The sequence below is a fragment of the Haliotis rubra genome, unplaced genomic scaffold (genome assembly GCF_003918875.1).
Source record: "Haliotis rubra isolate DU_JTF1 unplaced genomic scaffold, ASM391887v1 Scf129, whole genome shotgun sequence".
NCBI lineage: Eukaryota > Metazoa > Mollusca > Gastropoda > Lepetellida > Haliotidae > Haliotis > Haliotis rubra.
The window spans coordinates 246131-273432 of NW_025765214.1; the positions used below are offsets into that span (position 1 = coordinate 246131).

Genomic DNA, 27302 nt, shown 5'->3' on the forward strand with positions numbered 1-27302 from the left:
TATCACACGTCCAAAATGCCATTTGGGACTATTTGAGACTGCCTACACTCATTCATGTCAACGGTATCAAATACACTGGAATCCACACCATGAAACGAATTGTTCCCGATACCAAAATCAGGCCACGGACCAGAACGCGTTTTTTGGAATCATATCCAGTGGTAAAGAAGAGACGTCAGCGCTTTGACCACTGGATGTCTCATCACTCTTTCTGGAACATATTGATCTCCTTTTTGGCATTGACAATTCAACCCTTTTCCAGAATTTCTCAACTTTTTTCTCATTTCCGTCCTTTGGCCATTCAATGTACGTTATAGAATCTAAAATGGTACAAAGTGTCTCGTCCATATACACCCGGTCCTGCGTAATGTCCTGAAGTACTATGGGTATTATTCTCTGTTTCCGTTTCAGCATTTCGTGCTGCGCTCTCTGGTACTCGAATCTGCAAAACTCGCTCTGGATGTAACTGGGCGTCAGTATCATGATCGTCCGACGGCTGTTCTCAACTGCTTCGATAATGTTATTAGCAATGGCTGAAGAAGAAATGTTAGAGTTGTATTAGTGAAGTAATACACACATATGATTATTTGACGTTATTTGACAAAGAGGTAGACTTCATTTTATTGTTGAAGAAGATATTTGTCAAAAGGTAGGTGGTCGTGAATGATAATGTTCACCATTTCTAAATATTTAGATAATGATGCAATAAATTGATATTACAATGGTTGATCGGTTTGTTGCTTCTAGTTCTATGGCAGCGGTCTCTAAATAATCAAGTCTGGGCCAGACAATCCAGTGATCAACAGCTTGAGTATCGATCTGGCATGTGTAATATTATTACAATGGATACATCAGGGAATTTGCAGGAATGGCACGGTTGAATTACTATCGGGTTATCGGCAATTGCAGCACATCGATTGATAAAGTGTTTATCACCTACTTATATGTATCGTTTCTCAAATAGCGTTACCCATGACTATAGAACATTCTTTAATTAACTGTTGAGTGTTGGCGTCCATTCAGTGCTAATTAACTATTAAGTACCGACTTTCATTTGGCCTTTGCCAATCACACATCAGCTGTTAAACAGTTAACCTTTGGCTTCCATTGTTGAGCCCCCGTCTTTGTTTTCTTGTTACTTTTGTTTGTTCTCACATGTACATATATATGCTCTCTGCCTCATACCATTCATTCACCTAATGAAGGAGTAAGAATATACACCGAAACGTTATGTTCCTCATGATAAAGAAGTTGACATCCATAAAAATATTCTTCTTTATGAACAATATTGTTGTTCACACGTCGAAACCTTTAATGGGGTTATATATCACCACTTATTGTGGAATCAAGGAAACCTGTGCTGTATTTGAATATGAAAAGTCACCTTGTGTCCTTTGTGTACCGGACTAACAACAGGCCTACAAGGGAGGCGGATGTACATGTGCAGGATATACCGTATCTATACACGTGTGTTTACATTGCTTCGTCATCCCGTCATTGTTGTACGTGACGATCGTGGTCATAAAACAGCGCAATACATTCTATAGCCCAAGAAAAGCAATTATGTATCGCGCATTCAATTGCAAACACACATAAAACATCAAAACCAATAAGATATCTACGCCTGAGTGCAGGTTAGCCTGACTCAAATATGCATTCACCATCATTCACATGGTTGTACTTACTCTCTCCCGGCATAAAGTCTCTGAAGTGTAGACAGAGCTTAAAATTGAGATTCTTCTCCAGTTTAGGATACAGCGTGTGGACTACAAAATCCTCATCCAGCTTTGTTGATTTGTAGGACACAAATGCATCAAAGAGTTTATCATCTGGAATTGAAAATTGACTATTTTGATTGAAGTTGATCAGCGGGATAAAATTTTAATTAATTCCAACACTACTGTGCAGCATTTTAGTTACTGACATATGTTTAAAGTTATTTTTCAGTCACGAGCAGAGACATAATTCATATATATTTATCTATATCATATAACACATTTCTCTATACAAGAAGCCGCTTTTCTCTATAAGCATCAATGATGTACAAGTAAGAATTTATGACAAAAAGGAATCCAAATCCGTAAGGCATGTTGTTTCAAGAAATTCATGACAGACGTCCAAGAAAAAAGAATCTTTTTACAGACTTTACCTGTCACAGCACATTAATTCGCTCAACGGAATCACGTTTTGTGGATATATCTCGAAACCATTATCCACAATAAAGGGTCACTATTACGAAATTCCTTGTATGTAACTTTGAGGAATTCTCAATAAAGCCTCTATCAACATAGCTCAGAATGTGTAGGTAGTGTAATCGTTGTATAAAGTGTAGTTCCAATTTTGTTTTCGTTTTCTTGTGGCAGTAGCAAGAATATGAATGCCCTCAAGACATGCACATTTATCCTGTTTAACGATTTGTTTGACTTCTATATTTTATCACATGGATCACATTGTGTCTTTCTATACAAAGATCAATAAAAATAATTATGAATGATTATTGTATCAAATTGTTTCTGCCACTTGGTTCAGAATATTTGAAATTTCATTCAAGTAATTCACTTGAAGTACACCGCAATAATGTATTTACTACCTCATTTATATCAAACTAGACAGTTTAAACGCCCCATTATATAACAAGATTAACTTTAAACATAAAATCTCGTTTATGATAGCGGGCCCTCGAACTTCCAAGGCAACCGTCTCTGCACAATAAGAATGTGGGCTAGCGTAGCGAACTTAACGACAATACGTGCTGTGGTTTATTGTCATACGTCGAATGAAACCACAAAGACTGATTAAGCCACACATCCACAAACCAGTGACACACTTATGTCACGTTTATGGTCAGCTTCATCAGTAGTCTGAATACACCTGTCAAAAGCTTAAGATTGCTCGCCAAAGGTTACCGGTAAGCATATCTTGCATATGCATTGCGAAGGAGGAAAAGCAGTTTATTGGTGGCAGGATCCGGACGTCAGATAAGTGTCATCACGAGGTACTGACCAATAGAGTTGTTTCGGGAAAGAAATTGGTAGACGGATCCGTAATGTATTGTATAATTACTCGACATAAAATACAAGGACACAGACGTGTTGTGAAGCAGTTGAGGGGATAGTATATTTGTTCTTCTTTAATCTGGTTGGTTCATGTTTAAAAGAAAAGGTCAACTGTTTTGATCTTTCAGAGGGTAAAATATTTATATATACTTTGAATTTTGCTCCATCATATTTCATCATATTTACTAATCACTGATAATGTAACTGACTTTGATGTGTATTTCATGATAATATATTTAACTAAATTGTACATATTACAAAATTATGACATGGCAAGTTGACAAATTTTATTGATAAAGGAAAAAAAGAGACCGATACACAAGTCGGTTGTGGGAATTGAATAATGTTAGTTGAGTACTGAACACATGAACTCACCATCATCTTCAAAGGGCTGGAACATGTAGACCAACTTCATGATGAAGATATACCGCCTCTTCCACAGGATGTAGGGCAGGATGACCAGAAGGACTAGCAGGATGACCAGCAGGCCCACACAGCTGCCCACAACCCACCAGTGCCAGAACGGCGCCTGCACCTCTACAACTTGAACATACCACGCCCAGTTAGAATGATTTAATATCAGACTGCATTTAACAGGACATGAACATGTATGCAAGAAAAGTCTGGAGTGGTTCAACCACCTTTACATATCCAGCAGTTGTCATATTTATACATGAAACACACATATGTGACTCGAGGCCTGTGGTGCTCAGGGCTGTTACTACACCTCGTGGTCGTGGTCGTGCGTGTAGTGAGCATTTGTAATGTTTCCATTACACATGTATTAATGAATAGATTAAAGTCAAACGCATGGACTGACTGACTGAGTTTGGTTTTACGCCGCTTTTAGCAATATTCCAGCAACATCACGGCGGGGGACACCAGAAATGGGCTTCACACATTGTGCCCATGTGGGGATTCGAACCCGGGTCTTCGGCGTGACGAGCCGACGCTTTAACCATTAGGCTACCCCACCGCCCCTCAAACGCATGGAACACCCTTGAGCCTAACTCCGATGGCACTGCATAGGCGGATCCTGAACCCCACCTTGGCTCTGCCATTGCACAACATTAACTTCAATGAGGTCTTTAGTTATATTCTGGATCCGCCACTGCACTGGGTTAGATAAAACACGATTCGTTGTGTTGCCACGTATCAAGAATACATCAGGATGTACTGACAAATCTAGACATGGATTATACGCCTTATGACCAAAGGCTTACATAAATAGCACTAGGCGACAAACGGTGTCACAGTGCACTTGTACAGTGCAGTAAAGGCCTGACTGTTTCTGTGACCTTGCCGCTAATGCCCGGAGAGGGAGTCGTCCTCGTTACATCACTTGTCATATGAATGATGAGGGGCTTAGGACACGTAGACAAAGCCAAGGGTGTAGGTCAGGGTTCCGAAATCTTGTGGTCTATATTTGTGTATAACTTGTTCTGAAATCACTTGACGAGACAAGACGTTTACATAATGATTGAATGTGGTTCAACGTGTCTTGTCAGCTTGATGCATCAGGAAAACACACAGTGAGGCAGGCCTTGGACGTTTATCACTCGTGTAAAACCACGTGTAGTCTTGGCAGACTTCACAAACAATTGGGATTGGGATTGAACCCATGGTTTCTCAGAATACAACAGATGCAACTCTGCACTGGGAAATGCGGCTACATTGACGACTTGGCCACCTCGTTTACATAATATGCGTAATGGAGTACAAATTGAAAGAACACTTTAAAACCTGGAGTAATCGTTTACTGAGAAATGGAGAACATGCCTGACGTCAAATACATTCACCGGCGATAAGATATAAGCTGATGTATGTACATACTTATAGACATATATATCGAACAGATTCTTTCTTTTCTGTCCAATTCACCAGCTACACTGATTGCTTAGAATCCAAGCAGCTAGCGATATGTATATGTCAAGTACGAAAGCATAAATGAAAACAGACATAAATCTTGCATCTTTTATTGAGAAAGTTAAAAGATGTTAAACACTATAATCGGACTATTGTTTTACTGAGAATCAAAATGTGAAAGAAACCGCATATACTTTTGATTTAATGCATTCTAAATGTTCAAAGAGATATAACATCAAACATATCACATGATCAAAGGTAAAAGGGTTATATATAGTGTGTCTTATTACCCAATCCCCTGAAACTGAGCTGTCAACAAAGCAGTTCTCAGTGCTGTCACTGTCGTTAACCCCTAAGGCTATACACACTGAGCGAGTGAGTGCGTAGGTGAGAGAAAGAAATAGAGCGTGCGTGCATGCATGCTTGCGTGCTTTGAGCGTTACTTCAGTTACATCACGTCATATCAGTGATTTGGAAGGAAAGCCTGAGGTGATGTTGACGAGCACAATAATGGTGCTGATTAACCTAGTAACATCATCCCGGCGATTCTGGATTCGAACCCTCAACCGCAGGTTTCTCTACACAGCGGATTCTGGCACATAAGATGGTACGACAAGGGCATATTTGAGAAACAAAGAGCTAAGTATTGCCATGTCAGTTGTGTTAAAAGCCATACGTGAACATCGTTGAGACCAACGATAAGTGGAATTAAATTAGAGCAATTTCGCTAAGACATTGTAACGACAAAAATCTATATTCGTGAATTGAAGAAATCACGAATTCCTTTATGTTTAGGATTATGAAAGACTTGAAACAGATCTTGCAGAGAGGCCCAAAGCACCAGATTACCTGGTTCGGGTTTTGGCCGTAGAGTGGCACAAGTCGGACCCATGTATTCCGAGGCACAGCTGCAGTAGAAAGTGCCATTCTTGAAGACATCACAACGTCCGTGTGGTCCACAGTTGAGTGGACACGGCTCTTGACAGAATACTCCGAACCAACCCCTCTCACAGACGCACTTTAAAACAGACCCTGCGATCGTGGTCCTATTTTTGGCTCCTTTGTAGCAGCTACCATGTTTGCAGACAAAGGCAGATGATCCTAAGATACACTGGCGGGCCGATAGAGGAGGGAGACTCGCTGTTGATGACGTTGTGGCCACAACAGAAGATACAGCTTGCGGCACATTCTGGGTTTGTGTTGGTCCTGAAGCAGAAAGAAAAGACGATAAATTATAAGACTGATTATATAATGCCCAACAATACTCCTATATTTGATGATGGATTTCGTAGTTATGTTTTCGACTTTAATTTTGCAGGTGTTGTTTGTTGTGTGTTTGTAAAACGGGAGATTAATAAATAAATGTTGTTGCTTGGTTGGTTTGTTGTTTAATTGTTTAATCGAGTCTGGAAAAGACAATCCAGTGATCAAAAGCATGAGCATCGATCTACGAAATTGGGATACGATGACACGTGTCAACCAAGTCAGCGAGCCTGACCACCCGATCCCGTTAGTCGCATCTTACAACAAGCATGGGTTACTGAAGACCAATTCTAACCCGGATCTTCATGGGTCTAATTTTGCAGTATTTATGTACTGCTCCGTAAAGCTTCGGCACTCCACAAAACTTAGTCCCATCCCCAACGCAAAGACAGTTTACCTATGATTTACTACTCTAGAACATTGCTAAAAAGGTAAAAAAAAAATATTCCTAAATAATCAGGCATACCTGAAGACGACGTTAATTGAGGTGCAATCCTGATGACATCCTTACATCGGCCTCCAGTAAACCCAGAGCTGCATTCACATGTCTGACCAGCCGAGGTAGCTCTACATTGTCCATGTGTTCCGCAGTTCAGGCTACAAGGTGTCTGGCAGAATATGCCCACCCATCCTGCATCACAGAAACACTTGAGCTGCCCAGGTCTGCAGTAACCATGCTGGCAGGTAAACCCCGTGAGACACCGACGCTTGGATAGTGGACGAAGAGTGGATGTCAGCCTGGTAGTAGGAAGGGAGGATGTTGCAGAAGACGTAGACGTTACAGAGGTGGAGTTGGATGTTGCTGCTGAGAGGGAGCTTTTGTCTTGGGTAAGAGTGGTGGCAAGGGTAGTCGGGTTTGAGGATTGTGATGACGGTAGATTGTTGTCATTTCTGATTCCTGTAAAATGTGAATAAGAGTGAGTGAGTGAGTGAGTGAGTATGGTTTTACGCCGCTTTTAGCAATATTCCAGCAATATCACGGCGGGGGACACCGGAAATAGACTTCACACATTGTACCATGTGGGGAATCGAACCCGGGTCATCGGCGTGACGAGCGAACGCTTTAACCACTTGGCTACCCCACCGCCCCGTGAATAAGAGTACTTGTATGACACTTAAAAAGAAACCATATACTTATAAAGAACTACCATTGCAATTATGAATAAAATTACCTTTAGGCTTCAATTATTATCATTTGAAGATATATAGTGACAAGAAGCATGATTACATCAAAATAACAACTTTACTACAGCTGGAAGAAAGAAACGAGTCAATCAGTGATTCAGCAATATTGCATTGAACGTGTGACATGCTTAGTAATGGGTTACGGACAACACCTGATGTTTGTTGTGCGTATAGCTGCAAAACTCAAGACGTAGCGTTTCGACGTGCACAATGTGCAAACAGACAATGTTTCTACCTGATCCGACTGCTCGGAAAAGATTGTTGTGGCATTGTAATATTGTTTTTATATCCAGGTATATTTGTATAATCAATGCTATATATACCCTGTTTGTAAATAGAGTTCAATTTATTGTGATATTCCATTTTGTTTTGGATTTATTAAATAGACACAATTACCAACCTGATCCAGGTGTTGTGGTCAACATCTCGCCACACCAACGTCCCGTGTATCCCCACTCACAGATACACACAGGCTGACCCCCAATAACACGACAGGTGCCCTTCTCCCCACAGTCCAGTGAGCACGGGGTCCCACAGAAAGGTCCGGACCAGCCCTTGTCACAAACACACTTGAGCTGACCAGCCGGACAATGTCCATTCCTGCAGGGGAATCCTGGGGCACAGTTGCTGACTGATGTGGTAGTGGGCGGGATGACATCTACAGAAATTAAACGGCAGGTAAATGTAAGGCATCTATCAGAATTGCTGGTTGTCGGTGTCAAATATGTGAAGTATTCATGAAAGGAAATATAACAAATGAACAAGGAGAAAAATGGAAATATGTTCCAAGAAATAAGCATTATAGTGCAGAACACCCAGAACTTTAATCTATTCACTTTATTCACTTGTGAAACATAACAAACTTGCGTTGAAAAGCAAGTTAACAAAAAAAGCAAATAGTTTTAGTCTACGTGGTCGGTAGACTGAAAAGTCAACCAAATTGATGTTTTCTTGATAAAATATCAGTGACTGATTATAATGAGATGCGATTTCCGAAACTCAAGACTCATTTACAAGTAAATACAAAAATAAAAAGATTCATCCACATGACATAAATTTGGAAGCAATATAAAAGAATTCATATTAGAAATGATTTTACATTTAACCCATGCTCATATTTGGACCTCATCTAAAAAAAACGAGGATACAGAACACTGCAAAAACAATCCCTTCTTGGTGGCGAAATGTTTGACACCGCTGTCAGGTAACAAGACAGCAGACACATGAAGGCCACATGGTGCCCCGGAGAACAGCCAATATAATCACAGCCTTAGGCTTGACCGTTCCGCTGACGTTAACTTAAATATACCTTCAGTCAGTTAAGTATGTCCGTATGTCGTTATTGTTAGGAGGTTAGGCCATAAAATGGCATACCTTAACGGATGACCTTGCAGGGAAGGCTGTATCATACTTTACGTTCCGTAGGTAACTGACAACTGATGAAATAACAATATTGGTAAACGGCTTTACAATATACTTCCACAAATGGATATGTATATAATTTTTATGGAACGTGTTTTTGGTCATACTGCATCCTTACTACGAACAAGCTTTATAAAACGGGAGATGAATAAATAAATGCTTGGTTTGTTGTTTAACCCCGCACTCGGCAATATGCTAACTGTATGGCGGCGGTTTGTAAATAATCGAGTCTGGACCAGACGATCTAGGGATCAACAGCATGAGCATCGATCTACGCAACTGGAATGCCACGACATGTGTCAACCAAGTCAGCGAGTCTGACCACCCGATCCCGTTAGTCGCCTCTTACGACAAGCATGGGTTGCTGAAGACCAATTCTAGCCCAATTCTAGCAATGAATGATTGCATGAATGAAGGAATGAAGGAATGAATGAAGAGGACGTCCATGTATTCTTAGTCGTGATTATTCGATGAATAGAAAATTGCAGTCACGGGTCTTCTGATAAATGTGTTAATGATGGCGCACGATGAACGGATGAGCATATCCTGGCTGCATACTATTTCTGTACAACTGTCGACATGAAATAGACAATTCTGCGTTGTCTATGGTTGTTTTTTCGGAAGTATGATCATGACAAATATGTAGGCTGAGTAAGTATCAAAGATGCTGACGTCATAACTAAAGGTGTGTATTTCCTTGCCATTCAGTTTATTCAGCGCACACATTTGTCAACGTCCGAGCAAAGTCATTAATGCGTAACGAAAACAGTTAAGATTTGGAAAATGTTTTCTCCGTACTGGCGCTTTGGAAAGTTGAAAATAAAACAAAATGACTTTCTGTTAAAGCGATTACCATGGACAGGTGAATTTACTAAATAATAACTAATAACTATAGCGCAGAGGTTGATCATGCCCATTCAATCGCCTCTTGCGACCAGCGTAGTTTGCTGGGGATCCACACGGAACCAGCCAACATCACAACGGTTAGCTGAATGGTATGGTTTGTTTCTTATATGTATAGCATACTAGCGAGAGAGTATAATTTTATGCCGCTTTAGCAATATTCTAGCAATATGACGGCGGTGAAACCAGATATGGGTTTCACACATTGTGCCCATGTGGGGAATCGAACCCGTGTCTTCACACTTTAACCATTAGGTTACCCTACCGCCCACACAGTACTACGCTCATGTATGAAAAAGGTTACATACACCATATTGCCCCAGGCCTCGAAATTCACGAAAATAGTGTTCAATGCAGTTCGGAGTCTGACACTATCCATTAAGTCGCATCATCCGACGACCTTTATTCAATCTATTCAGACTCCGGAAGGAGGTAGCCTACTGGTTAAAGCGTTCGCTCGTCCCGCCGAAGACCCAGGTTCGATTCCCCACATAGGTATAATCTGTGAAGACAATTTCTCTTGTCCCCAGCCGTGTTATTGCTGGAATATTGCTAAAAGCAGTGTAAACCTAACCTCACTCATTCACTTAAACACCGAATCCCCAAAAGACCGAAAAAAGTCCGAAAGAAAACCAAATAAATAAATTACCTGGACGTTTTGTTGTGTTTAAATCTCGCCTCTTCTCACATCGTGAACCAGTGTAGTCAAAGTTGCAAATGCAAAATGCTGTACCGTTGACAAAGACGTCACAAACACCATGCGATCCACAATCTAACCCACATGATGTTTGACAAAATATTCCAGACCATCCAAGGTCGCAGTCACAGCTGCTGCCGGATTCCGAGCAAATGCCATGTACACACACAAAACCGGGAAAACATTGTCTTTGAGACGAAGGCCTCAACGTCGTAGTCGCAAACGTTGCTGACAAAGCTGTCGAATCATCATCATCACCGTTATTTGCATTGTTGTTTGCTGACACCAACGCCAGAAGCAACACATGAAGACACACCAGCACACGAACAAGTTCAAAGTGTGTTGACATTCTGTTAACTTTCTCAGCTTGTTGCATCCGGTTGGAAAAGCTGCATTGTACCAGCATCAGCCATGTAGGGCTATCCACGTTTTAATTCCGCCCGAAAAACTATAACATAAACCCACGCGTTCCCAGCGGTAGAACCGGGCAGAGCATTCTGTCTGGACGTCTCAGCATGAATCCATGACACCAAACAAATCTATAACGTTTATAGATCTCCAATCTTAAACATTCGCAAGTTCCACAACAGCAACCACGTGCACATCTGCATGTGTGTGACAGTTTGAAAAATGGCCTGTGTATTTTCGCCTGTGTTCATTGCCTCAAGTATTTCGTACGAAATATAGCTCCTCGTTCCAGTGCTACACTCCATATAAAGTTATTGCCTAGCAACGCCAGCGGCAGATTGCGTAGGGGTAGCGGTTGCTTTGTAAATGAATTCAAATGAAAACTTTATGTCAGATCATCAGAGATACTGTCAGTAAACGCATGCCCCATAGTGAGATGTCGAACCGACCTATTTGTGCACTTCATGACAAGGTCTCGTTAACGACAGCCTCTGACGTTAGTGGTGATGCCTATCGGTTTCACGTGCATGAAACTGCACTTAAAGATAAAAGAGCTGGTAATCGCACGTTGCTGGATATCACAGTGTCGTGTTACAATGATTGAGTATGATGAATATTTAATTGGAAATGAAACGTCAGTATTTGAGGGAGCAAGAGATAGACCATATACAAAACGGTGATTTTTATTTATCAGTCTTCCACGCTCCGTACGTTGGCTCGTCACGCCGAAGACCCGGGTTCGAATCGCCACATGGGTACAATGTGTGAAGCCCATTTCTGGTTTCCCCCGCCGTGATGTTGCTGGAATATTGCTAAAAGCGGCGTAAAACCAAACTCAGTCAGTCAGTCCAAGCTCCGTAGCTTTGATTGTGTAAGATCATTTTATGCACCGCCAGTTTGAGCAATACGGATTATCAATGTCGATGTAGGATGTGGCGTTTTGTAGGGGTGCTGGTCAGAAAAACCGATTAGATTTATAATAATACTGACTGACTGAGTTTGGCTTTACGCCGCTTTTATCCAGAAGTATCCATGTGGGGATTCGAATCCGGGTGTTCAGCGTGACGAGCCAACGCTTCAACCAGTAGACTACCCCGCCGCCCTTTATAATAATAACAATAAGTGCATTTATAATGCGCTAACACCATTCACTAGGCTGAGCAATGTGATTATTACCCCATTTAACCCAAGCTGTTTGTGACGTGCTAGAAGTTGCTAGACTTATCCCACCGGGTACCCGTTTTCTGCTGAGTGAACAGAGGCAATTTTGAACAAACTCACTTGCCTAGGATGAGACAACATGTATTACATATGCGTCGTTGTAGGGCAGGACTGAAGTCCTAGAAACTTTCAGGAGTCAAGCTGCCAAACACGGTCACCCATCCAAGATTTGGTGCTAGAACGTTTTTGGCACATCTTCTGAAATACACCATACCTTACTAAACCGGTATACAACTTACAGTACACATCTATTCAGGTTGTCACATAACATTACTTACTTAGTCATGATTATGACCTGAGCATGACAAATCGTACGTATATTGTGATACGCTTTGCATTTCCATAACACACAGTTCATACCTTTAACACCACGTATGGAACCCTTAAAGATCGCACATTAATATACACTCTTCAAAAAAGGAAACGCATATTCTACTTTTAGAATACTTTATTGCGTTAGTTTAAGGGCAATTATTTCATGCAATTTCAATGGTAAACAGGTGAAAATTCACACGTCTATAGACGTTGTTGTGTTGATGTTTACTTGAGTCCACAAGATAGCGTCAAAGTCAGTACTTTGTATGGCCACCATTGGCAGCAATTACTGCTCTGGACCGACTGGATAAGTGGACGAAGTGGTTCTTGCGGAATTCTTCCCCACTCTTCCTGTAATTCGAAGGCCAGTTGTGGAAGTGTCTGAGGCGTGTTTTGACGTTCACGTACACGCCGACCGAATTCATCCCATAGGTGTTCTATCGGGTTTAGATATGGTGATCGGGAAGGCCATGGTAAGACATTGACGTTAGAATTGGCAAGGTAGCGGACCGTGATGAGTGCTGTATGTGAAGTAGCGTTGTCCTGCTGGAACAACTCCCTCTGTCGGTCCATAATCGGAAGCATGTGACGTGCAAGGACTTCGTTGATGTACCGATTTGCTTTCAAATCCCCCTGAACCACCACTAAATCAGATCTTCGTGTGCTGGATATCACACCCCACACCATGACACTAGGGGCAAACGTTCATTACTCCGACCGTACACACTCTTTTTTCCATCTCACCGGTGAATAAGAAATCGTGAGTCATCACTGAACCAGACTTGCTTCAGGTATCCTAAGGTTATAATAATACATATATATAGCGCCTGGTTTCCAACGTATCTGCTGCTCAACGGCGCTGCTACAGTTCAACTTGATGGCCTATGGATATGCATCTCGGAAGAGAAATGTCTTAAAGGAGAATACGAACGAAAACAAAAAAAAATGATATATTGTAAAGAATATTCTTAAAGTCACCTTCCGTGATAACATTTAACACAAAGTTTTGTAAAATAGCAATAAAAACACAAAACAAAGTATTCGTATTTCCGCCTATTACGGAAACACCCGACAGTTAATGAGCAGAGGTGGTATCACGTGACATGACGTCATATGTGCCTGTTGCTGATGGCTTCCTATTTGATTTTGCCTCACAACTTAACAGTGTCTCATGGATTCTGAAGCAGTAAAAGATGTTCCCGATGTCATTTCTGAAATGGGTGCTAGAGCGTATCTATACGATCCCATTTTACATCTTGCAAGACAATCTTCCAGTGAAGATGAAGAAGAAGAATCAAGCAAAACGGAGGCACCGCTTGAGGTCAAAATAAATTTAAAAGTAGACCATATCATTTAACAAGAATACTATTTGTCAGCAAAATGTGATACAGTATAACGTATCAAGTCTCCATACAAGATCCCAGCCTTGTCAAGCAGAGATAATATTCACGACGCAGATAAGTTATTCCCCGAAAACTGGTGAATTCTAAAATACTAGTCAGGACAATGTATGTTTCCCCAGTGTTTGGTTATTAAAATAGTTACTAGTATGGAACTCGGCCATTGCCTTAGAATGACATCTTGTCAGCCAATGAGAATACAGAACAACTTTCACGGCACACACTACTGACAGATAGCGAGTCTGATGCCAACGTCCGTAACTGGACAAAATGGAAAACACTGAAAGCAACAAGTACTTCATGATTTGCCGTTGTATTCGACAATGTTTCGGGTAGACTGCAGCATTTAGGGCTCCAAACCGAAAAGAACGTTATAGCGAAATATTTTCAAGCTCATGTGAAACCTCTTACTGATTTTGATAATATGTATCTCATGGGTACCAGTCGAATTGCCCTAGCTACAAAATGCCCCAGCAAATTTGGTCATTCATTCTGATTTCGTAAATTTATTTAAGATGACTTAATATATGCCGTAAATGCATAGTTTTTGTCAACTTTGATATTATATTCTTCATGTAAAAGTTATTAGAAGGTAATATTTCTGAAAAATGTTCCATCAGTAAACTCATAACTATGTATATACTTTTATATAAAGAACATAATATCAAAGTTGACAGAACTATGCATTTATGGCATATATTAATCATTTTAAATAAATTGGGGCATTTTAACTACCGCCCTGGGGCAATTTGACCAAATCTGCTTGGGCAATGTGTAGCGGGAGCAATTCGACTGGCAATCGGACTTGATTTAATTTATGTTAAAATACCACTGACAATAAGTTGTAACAGGGAATGATTGAGTAAAAATGAATCTCGTGGGCACTTCTTCCTTCTTCAGCCTAGCTTTGGGATTTTCATACCCCATGTGTGCATGTCTCTTTCATATGCATGATCGGAGCATTTCTCCTGCCTAAATCTGTCTCTTTACTTCGTAAACGGAAGAAATGGTGGCTGTTTCCATTGTTCGATGATTCCGTGCATCCCCTGGCAACGGAATACACCATCGTACCATTTACAGAAACGACAGAAACAACACGATTTTTATTACTGTAGCGCTTGTCCTTTGTCAATATGGAGGACGCTAGTCACATATGACGTCATGGGTGGAACGGTCACGTGATTTCCAGCGGAATATGAATAATGGCCGAAGCACAGAAACTGTTTTCGCGATAAAACATAATTGGGGTACATGTTTCTGATGACTTTATCGTTCACCCAGCAAATTATTGCAATTGTCTAGTATTCTCCTTTAGGTTGTTATCGGAAGATCTATGAGTCTTTAGTCTGTCTAATGTCGAGAGGCAGACGATTCCAGAGTACTGGAGCCAGAACTGAGAAAGACCTCTCGGCCAGTTTAGTCTTAGTTTCAGGTACAGCGAGAAGTTGGCTGTCTGCTGATCTCTGATTTCTTGTGGGCTGGTATGGACATAGTAATAATTTGAGGTATTGGGGTGACTTCGGGTCATGTAGAGCACTGAAAGCCAGAGTGAGGATTTTGAAATGAATTCTTTGCTTTAATAGGAAGCCAGTGTAGGTTTTTCAGGGATGGAGTGATGTGGTCTGTTTTCGATAATCTTGATACTATGCGTGCTGCGGTCTTTTGGACTCATTGCAGGTGTTGAATGGAGCTTGTGCCGCTGAGGAGGGAATTGGAGTTGTCCAACCTGGTTAAGACGTATTTATGCATTAGGAGCTTGGTGGTATCAACATCGAGACATCCACGTATCTTCCCGATGTTCCTTATATGGAAGTTTGCAGCTCTGGCTACTGTAAGTGCTTGGGTCTCTGAGGACAAGATCTTGTCCAACATTACTCCGAGACTGCGTACAGTGTCTGATGGTGGCACAGTGGAGTTTCCTGTGGTGCTTGGCGTCTGGGTAACCTTAGTTAGTTGTTGTCTAGTACCGATGATCATGTATTCCGTTTTTGCAACGTTGAGTTGGAGGAAATTACATGACATCCACCAACGGAGACAACTTTCAAGTCTCTAGTTCCAGTTCCGGACTCTAGGACACCACCGCAAGCAATTTCGCTGATGGTAGTCTCTCGAAACATGGGCGACAACTGGCCTTCTGGTCGAATCCCCACTTCACGAAATCGATTCCTGACAGTTTGGTCCCAAATTCTTCTCAAACAAGGGATGTGTTGTGCAGTCTCCACGGCTGTGGCAAGACGATGATGCAGGTGAGCAGCCCGGATGTAGCGGTCCTGAGCTTAGGTGATAACTTTTGGACGGCCGCTTCTTGGGCGATCATGGGCGGAATTGCAATTGGTCTGCGGGAAACGATCCCAAAAGCAAGATTTGGTACTCAGAGTCTGTCTGATGAACGTTGAAATGTCGGCAACCGACGACTGCGACTCCCCAGCTTCAAGGCGGCCTATGGCGATGTTTCAATGGACGGCACACATTCGTGGCATGATGATTTCCTCTTTTCCAGGCAAAAACGAATGACAAAATTAAACACAACGTTTGCCTGTTTATAGTGATTGAAACTGCATGCTTTTCCGCTTACCTGCACGTGCATTTTGCTTTCTATGTTTACTTGGTGACTTTTTGGTGAATATTTTTTCAAACGCTTCAAAAATCTAAGACAAGGGAAAAAATTAAAACTGCTGCGTTTTGGCACTAAAGCTGTTTACAATCATACGAAGGTGATGTTTTGGAAAGAAATAGTATATTTATACTGTTTTTACCACAGCTACATGAGTCCAATATTCTCAAAATCACTTATACGTTTCATTATTTGCAGTGTGTAGCACATCGTACATAACCGTTGCACACTGTACATAGCCAAACTCATCGTAGACAATCGTGACACATCGTACGTTGCCGTAAAGCACAGTATATCGCCGTAACTCACCGAGCAAAGCATACATTACTGTAACACTCGGTACTTTGCCGTAACATTCGGTACTCTGCCGTAACACGCCGCGTATTACTGTAGCACGTGGTACTTTGCCGTACATGACTGTAAGACACGGCACCTTGCCGTAGCACAGCATACATTACTCTAACACACGGCATTTTGCCGTAACACAGCGTACATTACTGAAACACACGGAACTTTGCCGTCACACTCCGTACATTACTGTAACACAAGACAGCTCGGCCTAACACACAATACATGACTGTAACACACCTTATTTTGCCATATTACACCGTACATTATTGTAAAACATGGTACTTTGCAGTCACACACCGTACATTACTGTAACACACGACATTTTGCCGTCACACACCGTACATTACTGAAACACACGGCATTTTGCCGTAACACGCCTACATTACAGTAACACACGGCATTTTGCCGTAACACGCATACATTACTGTAACACACGGCTTTTGCCGTAAGACACTGTGCATTACAGTAACACACGGCACTTTGACGTAACACGCCTACATTACTGTAACACACGGCATTTTGCCGTCACACTTTGTACATTACTGTAACACACGGCATTTTGCCGTCACACACCGTACATTACTGTACTGTAACACACCACAACACAGCTACGTGCACTGCGTGACCGTTTCGGTTGACTTCCTGATCCACGCCGTTCGTTGGAAAGTATATCAGACCGTCAGACTGCGCGATGTAAAGTGTGTACATTGAAGGTAAAGGGGTGCATTGTATTACTGAAGGTACATAAAGGTTGTCATGCAGGATATAATACTTACCACAAAAGCACCATAGATACGTTTATACCTCTTAAGATTGTAACGTCCTTTGTGGTGGTCTTTATTGTATTATCGATACGATAAATCAATCCGATAAATGTGAAAATCTAGTAATTTCGCTCTGACTACTTTCATCAAAGCCCATCGTTCGATGTTTACCTGCTTTGAAAAGAAACTGTTGCCAAACATTTTCAGTCCTGAGTGATGTCGTGATGTACCTGTGTGATGTCGTGATGTACCTGTGTGATGTCGTGATGTACCTGAGTGATGTCGTGATGTACCTGTGTGATGTCGTGATGTACCTGTGTGATGTCGTGATGTACCTGTGTGATGTCGTGATATACCTGTGTGATGTATTGATGTACCTGTGTGATGTCGTGATGTACCTGTGTGATGTCGTGATGTACCTGTGAGATGTATTGATGTACCTGTGTGATGTCGTGATGTACCTGTGTGATGTCGTGATGTACCTGTGTGATGTCGTGATGTACCTGTGTGATGTATTGATGTACCTGTGTGATGTCGTGATGTACCTGTGTGATGTATTGATGTACCTGTGTGATGTTGTGATGTACCTGTGTTTCTGTAAACAGATTTTGTTCAAATGGCGTGACGCAAAATGATACATAGGGCGGTTTACTGAAGTTTTTATTCACATTCAAAGGTTCTTCAGTAAGTGAAATTACATATTAGATATGGACTGAGTGAGTGAGTGAGTGAGTGAGTGAGTGAGTGAGTGAGTTTAGTTTAACGGGTCTTCGGCGTGACAATCGAACACTTTAACCACTAGGCTACTCCAACGCCCTCTATTAGATATGGTCAGTTTGAGGAATTATATAAAGATAAACAGAATACTCTCGTTTGTATCCGTATCGTAAATATTAAGAATCTAAATATATGATCAGCAAAGGCTCTCTCAATGCATAGTATATACATGGAGATTACAAAACGAGTGAGTGCTGAATATGGAAAATATTCCAACGAGATATTTTCAAACGTTTTGATTTATTCACGAGAGAACTTTTTAATACTACTGAGTTGGAACATAGTTCGTATTCAACAACAACGAGTTTTGTGATCTATTTATTAAACACAGGCCGGGAAAACAGTGTGATCCATGATGACAAATCGAGCAGACAATGCCGGATGTAAACAAAACCAAAGGGAGATAACTCTGTCACGACTACTATATAGATACAAATAAACAATTGAAAATATTCAATTGAAAACAAAAAACTACTAATTTTATTTACGCACAAACCTAATGTTTTGATGGATTGACATTTTTGGTAAAAAACTGCTTGAATTATATTACCTGGATAATGTTAATGTAATATATTGAGGTGGCAACAGAAAGTTCGGCATTATGACGCCACTATCGCTGAATAGAAGAGTTTGGTTACAGAACACACGTTGGATAACTGTCAACTGGTTATATAACACCTGTTTCAAATAACCAAAATTATCTCATAAAGATATTCAAAAACGCGTGTGTAAAAACTGATGATAATATATGCCTTGTGGACTGAGGCGTGCAATGTATCCCCGTGAGCCCTCAACGTTGCTCGTAAGAGGCGAATAATAAGGGAACCCGTGTGGATATTTTTCAGAACCGATCACAAGGAATCTATGCTGGTCGTGGGAGGCGACCTTGTCATCGTGCGTTGATCGATGCTAACAGTATCGATCACTGTAACCAATCCCTGAACATAATAGGAGTACAGTTTCCTATTGACAGCTTTGTCATATGGGGCACGTGCATAATTTCCTTCTCACAAGGATGTTAGATGCAGGGTAGTTATAATGTTCTTTCGACGGGGTTGCCAGGTGAAGCACAGGTAAGTCTGTCTCCCGCACGCATATCATTTGCAGAGAAGATGGACCCCCCATTGGTTGTGTTGGAAGGTGTAGCATATGAAGTTTTGCTTCTCAGAACTGGCACGGACCAGAGGAATCTGACCAATTTTGAGTTGTTTGTGTGTGTAATGTTTAACTAGAGTCTGGACCAGACAATCAAGTGATTGACATAATGAGTATCAATCTACGCAACTGGGATACGATGACATGCAGAAACTAAGCCAGCGAGCCTGACCACCCGTTAGTCGCCTCTTACGTCTGACAAATTGAACGGGGATATCAGGTGCAATGTAAATGTTCAATTAACTCAGGATGTGTAGTTCCTTATTAAGCTGATACAGGGTGTAGGCCAGATTGGGCTTATCTGTTTTGTGAAGTGTTGGACAAGTAGGTATCTTTTAGACGGAGATATCAGTTGTAGATTAGTTGGCATCAGCCCCAATGGAAGATCACAGTTATGGAAGATACTTCCAGGCACCTGGCATCCAAGTCAGATGAAGATCCCACAGAATTTTAAGTCACATAAAGCAATATTTACAAGAACGACCTTTCGTTTTGCAAACTGATGTGGTTGTTAGACGTAGCACGAGTATGATCTTCTTCTTGCAGGGGTATTGGGTGTAGCGAAGTTAGGTAATAAAAATACATTTAAGGACAACTAGTGAAGATGATGTCAATATAGCAACATATTCATTTGACATATGCATAACTTCTGTTTCTGAGCTTTAAACCTAGAATATTATAGACAGTGAGTCAGCAATATTCCAATAATATCACGGCGGGGAACACCAAAAAATAGGCGTCACACATTGTACCATGTGGGAAGTCGAACCCGGGTCTTCGGCATGATGAGCAAACACCTTAACCATTAGGCTACCCCACTGCCCGGAAATATAATGGAAATACATGTAGGCAGTTAAATTTGATAATGACTGCCCTGATGAAACTCCCAGACTCTACTTCACAGGTTGCATGCTTTGTCGATTTTTGACCTTCTCTATAACCTCATGTGACGAGTGCAAACATCGTGTTATATCACGCATGATCAGACACCGAGCACTTGACTTTAACGATCGTCACAATAAGCGACCAGGAAGATACTCTCACTTTCTCACGGCTCATTTTCTGTTATGATTGTCAACATAACAATCTACAGTCCTCGTCAAGAACTAGTTGATTCCCGTTCAGTTTTTGTCACGACACATGTTTACAACATGAATTCCCACTTAGGGAAATCGATAACCGCTGGTCGCCTTCATTTATTAGACTTTGTAGACTGTTTCCCCAATGAAGCTGCCTACAATCAGAACAAAACAATACACACAATAAATAACCGCATTTCCATTGTCCATTAATAACAACGCACACTCTGGCAATGTGTGGTGATGTTTGACACTTCCTTTTTGCCCAGCCATGTCAACAATAACGCTTTCCTCTAAAGCAGATTATTACATAATATTATTGCATCCTCGTCAGGGTTGGAGTACCTTACGATTGCAAACAGAAACGTCGTGTCCTTGTAAGAATTGCTTGTATATGCCTTAAAATTATGAGGGATCTTTAACTGACTTGGATGCGAGGTGTGCGGCACGGGACAGGAGATCTCCCATTAACAGGAATACGATGTGCCATCTCCATCAAGCATTGATGATGTCATGAGTAGAGTGTGTTAGGCCTCTCTCAGGGGGTTCAGGCGTAGAGCATATGGGATCTCCTACTGACAATAATGTCACAAGATGGTAAGGAGTAGAAACTGTGATATATTTTACCGGTAGGGACCTAACTGTAAAGTATATGGGATATCCAACTAACGGGGATGTCAGGGGTAGAGCATGCTGGATTTCCCACTGAGGGAATATAAGGTATAGAACATGTAGGATCTCCCACATTGGGACAGATACTCATCACCTTATATTATCATCCGTAGGAGATCCCTGTTACCTGAACTCAATGTTTGTTGGAGATTCTACATGAGACGACCTTTCCGATGCTCTGGGATATCCAACTAACGGGGATGTCAGGGGTAGAGCATGCTGGACCTCCCACTGAGGGAACAAAAGGTACAAATCATGAAGGATCTCCCACTGAGGGAATATCAGGTATAGAACATGTAGGATCTCTGAGGGAATATAAGCTATAGAGCATGTCCGATCTCCCACTGAGGGAATATAAGGTATAGAACATCTAGGATCTCCCACTGAAGGAATATAAGCTATAGAGCATGTCGGATCTCCCCTTTTGGGGAATATAAGATATAGAACATGGAGGATTTCCCATTTAGGGAATATAAGGTATCGAGGATGTTGGATCTCCCACTGAGGGAATATAAGGTATGGAACATGTCGGATCTCCCCCTGAGGGAATATAAGGTATTGAGCATGGAGGATCTCCCCCTAGAGAGAATGTCAGGTATAAAGCATGTTGGATCACCCAATGAGGGAATATAAGGTCTTAAGCATGTCGGATCTCCCACTGAGGTATAGAACATGGAGGATTTTTCACTGAGTGAATATAAGGTATATAATATGTAAGATCTCCCACCGAGGGAATATAAGCTATAGAGCATGTCGGATTAGAGGGATTATTAGGTATTGAGCATGGAGGATCTCCCACTAGAGGGAATGTCAGGTATAGAGCATTTATGATCCACCACTGAGGGAATAAAAGGTATAGAACATGTTGGATCTCCCACTGAGGGAACATAAGGTATAGAGCATGTTGGATGTCCCACTGAGGGAATATAAGGTATAGAGCATGGAGGATCTCCAAATGAGGGAATGTAAGCTATAGAACATGTAGGATCTCCCACTGAGGGAATATAAGCTATAGAGCATGTCGGATCTCCTCCTGAGGGAATATAAGCGATGGAACATGTAGGATCTCTGAGGGAATATAAGCTATAGAGCATGTCCGATCTCCCACTGAGGGAATATAAGGTATAGAACATGTAGGATCTCCCATTGAAGGAATATAAGCTATAGAGCATGTCGGATCTCCCCTTTTGGGGAACATAAGATATAGAACATGTAGGATTTCCCATTTAGGGAATATAAGGTATCGAGGATGTTGGATCTCCCCCTGAGGTAATATTAGGTAAAGAACATGTTGGATCTCTCACTGAGGGAATATAAGCTATAGAGCATGTCGGATCTCCCACTGAGGGAATATAGGATAAAGGGTATGTCGGATCTCCTACTGAGGGAATATAAGGTATAGAAAATGTCGGATATCCTACTGAGGGAATATAAGGTATAGAATGTGTCGGATCCCCACTGAGGGAATATAAGGTATAGAGGATGTTGGATCTCCCACTGAGGGAATATAAGGTATTGAGGATGTCAGATCTCCCACTGGGGAAATATAAGATCTAAAACATGTTGGGTCTCCTACTGAGGGAATATAAGGTATAGAACATGTTGGATCTCCCACTGAGGGAATATAAGGTATAGAACATGTCGGATCTCCCACTGAGGGATTATAATGTACAAAAGATATGAGATCTCCCATTGAGGGAATATAAGGTATAGAGCATGTTGGATCTCCCAATGAGGGAATATAAGGTATAGAGCATGGAGGATCTAGCACTGAGGAAATATAAGGTATAGAACATTTATGATCTCCTAATGAGGGAATATAAGATATAGAGCATGTTGGATCTCCCACTGAGGGAATATACGGTATTGAGCATGTCGGATCTCCCCCCAGAGCGAATATAACGTATAGAACATGGAGAATGTCCCACTGAGGGAATATAAGCTATAGAGCATGTCGGAGGTCCCACTGAGGGTACATAAGGTATAGAACATGTTGGATCTTCCACTTAGGAAATGCATGGTATAGAGCATGTCGGATCTCCCATTGAGGGAATATAAGGTATAGAACATGTAGGATCTCCCTCTGAGGGAATATAAGGTATAGGGCATGTTGGATGTCCCCACTGAAGGAATATAAGGTATAGAGCATGTAGGATCTACCACTAAGGGAATATAAGGTATAGAACATGTAGGATCTCTGAGGGAATATAAGCTATAGAGCATGTCGGATCTCCCACTGAGGGAATATAAGGTATAGAGCATTTTGGATCTCTCACTGAGGGAATATAAGGTATAGAGCATGTCGGATCTCCCACTGAGGGAATCTAAGCTATAGAGCATGTCGGATCTTCCCCCGGGGGAATATAAGGTATACAACATGTACAACATAAGGATCTCCCACTGAGGGTATATAAGCTACAGAGCGTGTCGGATCTCCCACTGAGGGAATATATAGTTTTGAGCATGTCGGATCTCCCCCTGAAGGATTATAAGCTATAGAGAATGTCGGATCTCACACTGAGGGAACATAAGGTATTGAGCATGTTGGTCCTCCCACTGAGGGAATATAAGCTATGGAGCATCTCAGATCTCCCCCCTGAGGAAATATAAGAAATAGAACATGTAGGATCTCTGAGGGAATATAAGCTATATAGCATGTCGGATCTCCCACCGAGGGTATAAAATGTATAAAAGATGTCGGTTCTCCCTCTAAGGGAATATAAGGTATAAAGGATGTCGGATCTCTCACTGAGGAAATGTAAGGTATAGAGCATGTAGGATCTCCCTCTGAGGGAATATAAGCTATAGAGCATGTCGGATCTACCCCTGATGGAATATAAGTATAGAACATGTAGGATCTCCCACTGAGGGAATATAATGTATTGAGCATGTCGGATCTCCCACAGGGGGAACAAAAGGTATAGAACATTTTTGGATCTCCCACTGAGGGAATATTAGGTATGGAACATGCAGGATCTCCCACAGTGGGACAGATACTCTTCACCTGATATTATCATCCGTAAGAGATCCTGTTACCTGAAATCAATGTATTTTGGAGATTCTACACGAGACGACCTTTCAAATGTTATGCGTGTATATATTTCAAGCAAAAACAAACTTAAGGTTTTTTAAGAATTATTGTTTATATACAGCGGGTGGCCACAATATTACGTACATTGTCCATATTTTTTAGTAAATTTAGAAATTAATCTTCCTTTGAAACTATCGCGTTTGAAAACTACCACTCTAAACATAACCAAACTTAGCGAAATAATAGAACCGAACACGCTCTATCGTCACGTGACACTCACGTGACTGAAAAAAGTCGTCTGCTCGCTTCCGTCTGCTATTTTTGTCGACATGGGAAAATCCCAAGACTTGCCTTCAGCCGTTAAAACTATTATTGTAGAAAGATATCAAGATGGCCAAAATTATTCAGCTATTGCAAGTACTGTTTATTCTTGTGTAAATCGTTTTCATCGAAGAGGCTCGATAGAAAATGGCCATCGAACAGGTCGTGTCGCCAAGTTGTCACAGAGAGGTAGGAGACAGTTGTTTCGGATCGTGAAAGACAATCGCATCGCACCTTTACATGAAATAACGAACATTTTTAATAGGGGTAGGAATTCCCCTGTCTCACAGAGGACATTAGAAGGGTTTTACATAAGAATAAATTTCACAGGCGTATCGTTAGAAAATAAGAATCAGAGGGAACATCAGAAAAAGTCTCGCAAGGGCAAGAGGGCAAAGATACAAAACTGTGGATCATTACTGGAATAGAGTAATATTCAGTGATGAATGCAAGGTTATTCTTGGAGAAAATAATCGTGTCTATATTTGGAGACAGCCCGGCGAAGAGTACCTGCCCGAATGCCTGTGTCCAGGTCGGCAGCCTCGAGTGAGTTTGATGATATGGGCTTGCATTACTTGGCATGATGTCCGGACTTTGACTGTTGTTAACGGCAATATAAATGCCCAGAAATATATAGACATAGATTCTCACCTCTGGCCTGTTGTAGCAGGTCATTTTTCTGGAAATAATTATATCTTCCAAGCCCCTGTGCATCGGGCCCGAATTGTACAAAACTATAGACAAAAGAATGACATAAATGGCATGGTATGTCCTGCACAATCACCGGATGCAAATATAATTAAAATTGTTGGTTGATGTTGAAAAACAAGTTGCCCGGTCGCCGACAACATATTCAGTCGGCAACTGATCTCGAGAGAGAAATCAGGGATATCTGGCAAAACACGCCAGTTAACTACATACAGAACTTGTACAGATCAATTCCACGGAGAATAGTGAATATTTTGAGGAACAAGGGTCATATGACCAAGTATTAGGTAAGTCACCCTTTATTTCATGCTCTATCACCATTTGAATAAACCGCGCTGACAGGAGGCGTGGCACTCAGCCGCCATCAATGTACGTAATATTTTGGCCACCCGCTGTGTAGCTTGACCCTTTATTAATGTCGCGAGTATATAAACCTTCCTTGCTATCATAAGGCTGTGAGGTGAGGTGAAATTGGGTTTAACGTCGTGCTTGAGAATATTTCGCTCATATGACGACGTACATACGTGTGTATGTGTATGTGCGGCTGCTTGTACTAGTCCAGACTTAAGCTGGTTTTATAGTGCTAGCCCACTGAGATACCATGCCGCAGTGAAGCATGAATACCCTACTCAGACACATTATACTGACTCCGAGCCGACCAGTCCTTGTTGTACCCATTAATGCCGAGCGCCAGGCAGGGACCAACAAGTCTCCGGGTGTACGCTCTAACCACTACACCATGGAGACGGTCCTATCTGAAGGCAAACTATAGCTTTATGTTTTAAAAGCGTAAGCATACCTTTCACGAACTGTATGAGGCGCATGAGTCTGTGTCCCATACATTATGATTTGATTCATATACACTTGATTTACTCTGACAAACCAAAATGAAAGCTGCCATGCCATACCTAAGTGTTCGTTGAGTTCCGAGCTTGACAGGTGATACATTGAAGGCTCTTTTGATAATTTACGTTGGGAGTAATTCGAGTGGGGATCAGGGACTTCCGTGTTGAATTCATTTCAGGCCTGCGAATAATTGTGTTCACTGTCATGGTATCATTTTTCTGTTCCTTACCAATGGGATTTGTGTTTGTGTGTAGCTACGAATCACCACAATATCATACGGATGAGAGAACATGTTACCTGATATGGCATTCAACAGACCGGCATTCATTTACATGTATGAATAGCACACTACTACCAATATATATATTGTCCATGAGAAACCCTATAGGGCGCAATATTTAACAATGCGTAAGTCATTCAAACTCCTGTCACTAACAGTGAACACTCATTAGAAATGCACCATTAAATAATACTTCCTCGCTCTGTCAGTTAGAACGTTCCAGTGAAAATAAAAAGATTATGTTCGCATTTTTCCTTGTCTGCTAGACAGAACACATCGTTAGAGGCATGAACATGAACGGTCGTCCATGTAAGTATTGCTTGAATATATCAACGTATTTCCATGAGTTATAATATGATCGAAACTATAGTTTGATAAACTGTCGCGAGTCATGACACGTATATTTCAGCAGTCGAGCAAAAGACTGAGTAAGCACAACGGTTACTGTGTATTATCTAATGGTTAGGGTGACTGAGATAGCTTTTACATATTATGTGTAATTTGGAATCATGTTTGCCGGACTTGTGTAGTACATGTGCATCTTCTTACCGTCTAACCGTATTAATCACATGGAACTTAACTTATAAAACAAACTATTAACATTATATGATTTAAATCACGTTTTTACATTGTCGTAAGTAAATTAAGTTTAAAATGAAAGTACATTTGGGTATTCAGCCCTATTTGCCAATGCTAACAAGCTCACATATGTCACATGGCTATAAGTTTATAATGAATGACGTGGTTTTGACACTATATGTTTGTATCTTTGTTTGTCAGTATATGGATACACATATGTCCATAGCATGAATGATACATACATTAAAACCGTATTTGTCTGTGACACCAATGTTTCCACAGACTCACGGTTCAGCTAGATACATGGGGCTTTGATGAAGCAGTGAAGGCTCTTTGTCACAATGAGGTCTTCCCAAAAGGCAGAAAAGACGTGAAGTTAATTTCATAAC

General features: G+C 41.3%; 1 protein-coding gene across 2 annotated transcripts; it reads right to left on the reverse strand.

Annotated features, from left to right (window-relative positions):
• Nucleotides 1–26230, reverse strand: LOC124266915 (sushi, nidogen and EGF-like domain-containing protein 1). 2 transcript variants are annotated; one of them, XM_046701759.1, is made up of 7 exons: nt 26117–26230; nt 7771–8028; nt 6652–7083; nt 5772–6128; nt 3432–3599; nt 1686–1829; nt 1–533 (listed from the first exon to the last, which is right to left on the reverse strand). In XM_046701759.1, the coding sequence occupies exons 1-7, from the start codon at nt 26154–26156 to the stop codon at nt 118–120; spliced, it is 1815 nt and encodes a 604-aa protein (XP_046557715.1). In that variant the 5' UTR covers nt 26157–26230; the 3' UTR covers nt 1–117. The 2 variants fall into 2 exon arrangements, with proteins under 2 accessions (XP_046557715.1, XP_046557714.1); XM_046701758.1 differs by lacking the exon at nt 26117–26230 and adding an exon at nt 10345–11296.
• Nucleotides 26231–27302: the final 1072 nt, after the last annotated feature.

Excerpts from the sequence above, each read along its gene's own strand:
- LOC124266915 (XM_046701758.1), bottom strand. The coding sequence starts at position 10,798 with ATGCTGGTACAATGCAGCTTTTCCAACCGGATGCAACAAGCTGAGAAA. Across the intron at positions 3,600-5,771 it reads ACGGCCAAAACCCGAACCAG|TTGTAGAGGTGCAGGCGCCG; the intron begins GTAATCTGGTGC and ends GGTATGTTCAAG. Across the intron at positions 534-1,685 it reads AGACTTTATGCCGGGAGAGA|CCATTGCTAATAACATTATC; the intron begins GTAAGTACAACC and ends TTTCTTCTTCAG.